Below are 2,135 nucleotides of genomic sequence, written 5' to 3'. Positions count from 1 at the left end.
AGCTTAAGAAGCATAAAAATTTAATCCTCAAACTTCCTCCAATTTCATACAGACTTCAAGATTTTTCAGACTTTGCAGTAAAGAGAAACTCCCACCCACTGCACACGTCATGCACAAACACCACCGTGACTGTGATGGTGGCAAAGTGGATGTTTATTTTCTGCTGATGATGYAGAAGCTGGAGGAAGAAGATCTAGCATTTCTGTTGTGAACCAATGAGAAGCTCTATTTCAGGGCTATTCAACTAAATTGCTCCAGGGGCCACAGTTACTGCAGATCAACAGCTCAGGGGCCAAACATCCATCAATTAAAGTAATTACTGTATTTATTCGTGTATAATACGATCTCATGTATAACACGACCCCACCTTTCTTGAGCTTAAAAAGCATAAAAAATTTAATCCTCAAACTACCTCCAATTTCATTCAGACTTCAAGACTTTTCAGCCTTTGCAGTCTTTATACATATCAGTAAAATTGGACTGTTCATTTTATTTTAACAACATATGTACTGAAATGTATTTTGACAACAAATATAGATCAGCTGTAGCAGCATCATATGAATTCTGGCATTTTACACATAGTCCACCAGGAGGCGCCAACACAAAAGTCAGAGGCTTCACATGAGATTTGGGCCATCTTGTGGGGGAAAAGCAGATTATTTCCTGCTCAGGAGCGCCCCGGCCTCTGGTGGGGAAACTTTTTTTCAGGGATGCAAACTTTTTCAGAACACRGGTAGACGGCCGCCATTACAGACGAACATGTGTTTGTTGTTGATCGAGGAGCGGTCCGGTCACACGCCAATGTCATTAGTTCATTATCATTGCTAAGGTGCAGGAATACCGCCCCCCCCCCCTTCACATCATGTCTCCTGCCTGGATCTGTTATTATCTCTCTCTGAAGCACAGAGGAGTGTCAGAGGTYAGCTCGTTTGAACTGCTTTTTACGACGCAGTCTCATTTCCGGACTCAATAAGTTTGTGAATGAAGCCGATATTTCAGTTAAAAAACATAAGTAAAAATATTTATCCGAGTATAGTACTACCCCCCAACTTTATGGATGATTTTATAGATTTTATTTTACGTATTACACTTGAATAAATACGGTAAATGTACTTAGTTACTATAAACCTGTCTAATACTTAAAAGTGATGAGTTAGGCTCCTGAAGCATGATTTCAGAAATTGACCCCCGGGGGGAAATTGCAATTATTACAGCTGCAACCGTTCAAGTAAGAATTAGAGATGATTTGTGAATGACTCTCAGATTTGACATCATTTTCTCTAAAAATAAATGAGTTGTAGTCAGTTTTGAGTTTGCTAAGGTGGCCATCATAAACAGGGTTGAAACTGTATCAGTTGTAGATGAAAATCAAATTATTTCTTTTTGGAGAGTTATATTAAAATCCGTTTTCTGGTTCACAAGATGATACAGACACATTACTGCCAGGCAGCAAACAATAAGACATTTTTATTTGTAACATGTTTATTAAAAACAGCCACAAAGAAGAAAATTACCGTCTCTGCATCCAGCAGCACAGTTGGACATTGTGAGCATGATGTCATGACTTCAAGGGAGCTGAGGAACTGGTTGCCCATTCGCTGAAGCCTTTCTCCCAGAAAACGAACAGACGCATGTGTGATAGAGCCAAACTTCCTCTGGATATTCTATTAAACAACAACAAAAACAAAACACACGTGTCACGTTTGGYACTGCTGACACTCTTGAATCAAATCCAGAGCCATTTACCTCAAAGAGTCGAGAAAACACATGGAACGTGTAAACAGCAGAGGACCCATCTGTGTCTGACAACATCTGGTTGACATGGCAACGCCAAGCGTCTTCCTCATTGTCGTAGGCGGCGGGCTGGAACGCAGCCAGGATGGCGGAGAGGAAGGGCGAAGGGGGCGGAGAGGCCTGGAGCTCTGGGAAGCCGTCAGCGTCACCTTCATCTTGACTGAAACACAGGCAGGAGCCAATGAGCTACGATCAAAACATGTTCCATGCTGCTGCTACGCACACACACACACTCGATGGAAGCAAACAAGATGCACCTGTGTTGCCGTCAGGGTTTTAGCCTGATAGAAACACACACACACACACACACACACACACACACACACACACACACACACACA

The 2,135-nt window shown here is 42.0% G+C and overlaps 1 protein-coding gene across 5 annotated transcripts in view; it reads right to left on the bottom strand.

Moving 5' to 3' along the window:
* Positions 1-2,135, bottom strand: part of LOC106523421 (protein furry homolog-like) — a gene marked incomplete at its 5' end in the record, with an annotated part of 58,896 nt that overhangs the window by 18,693 nt on the left and 38,068 nt on the right. For all 5 annotated transcript variants that reach the window (XM_014016822.1, XM_014016824.1, XM_014016825.1 and 2 more), the window contains 2 exon segments: positions 1,515-1,664; positions 1,747-1,954. In XM_014016822.1, coding sequence (XP_013872276.1) covers positions 1,515-1,664; positions 1,747-1,954 — 358 coding nt within the window.

This window comes from Austrofundulus limnaeus, unplaced genomic scaffold (genome assembly GCF_001266775.1).
Source record: "Austrofundulus limnaeus strain Quisiro unplaced genomic scaffold, Austrofundulus_limnaeus-1.0 Scaffold156, whole genome shotgun sequence".
NCBI lineage: Eukaryota > Metazoa > Chordata > Actinopteri > Cyprinodontiformes > Rivulidae > Austrofundulus > Austrofundulus limnaeus.
This window is presented reverse-complemented; position numbering and strand designations above follow the sequence as displayed.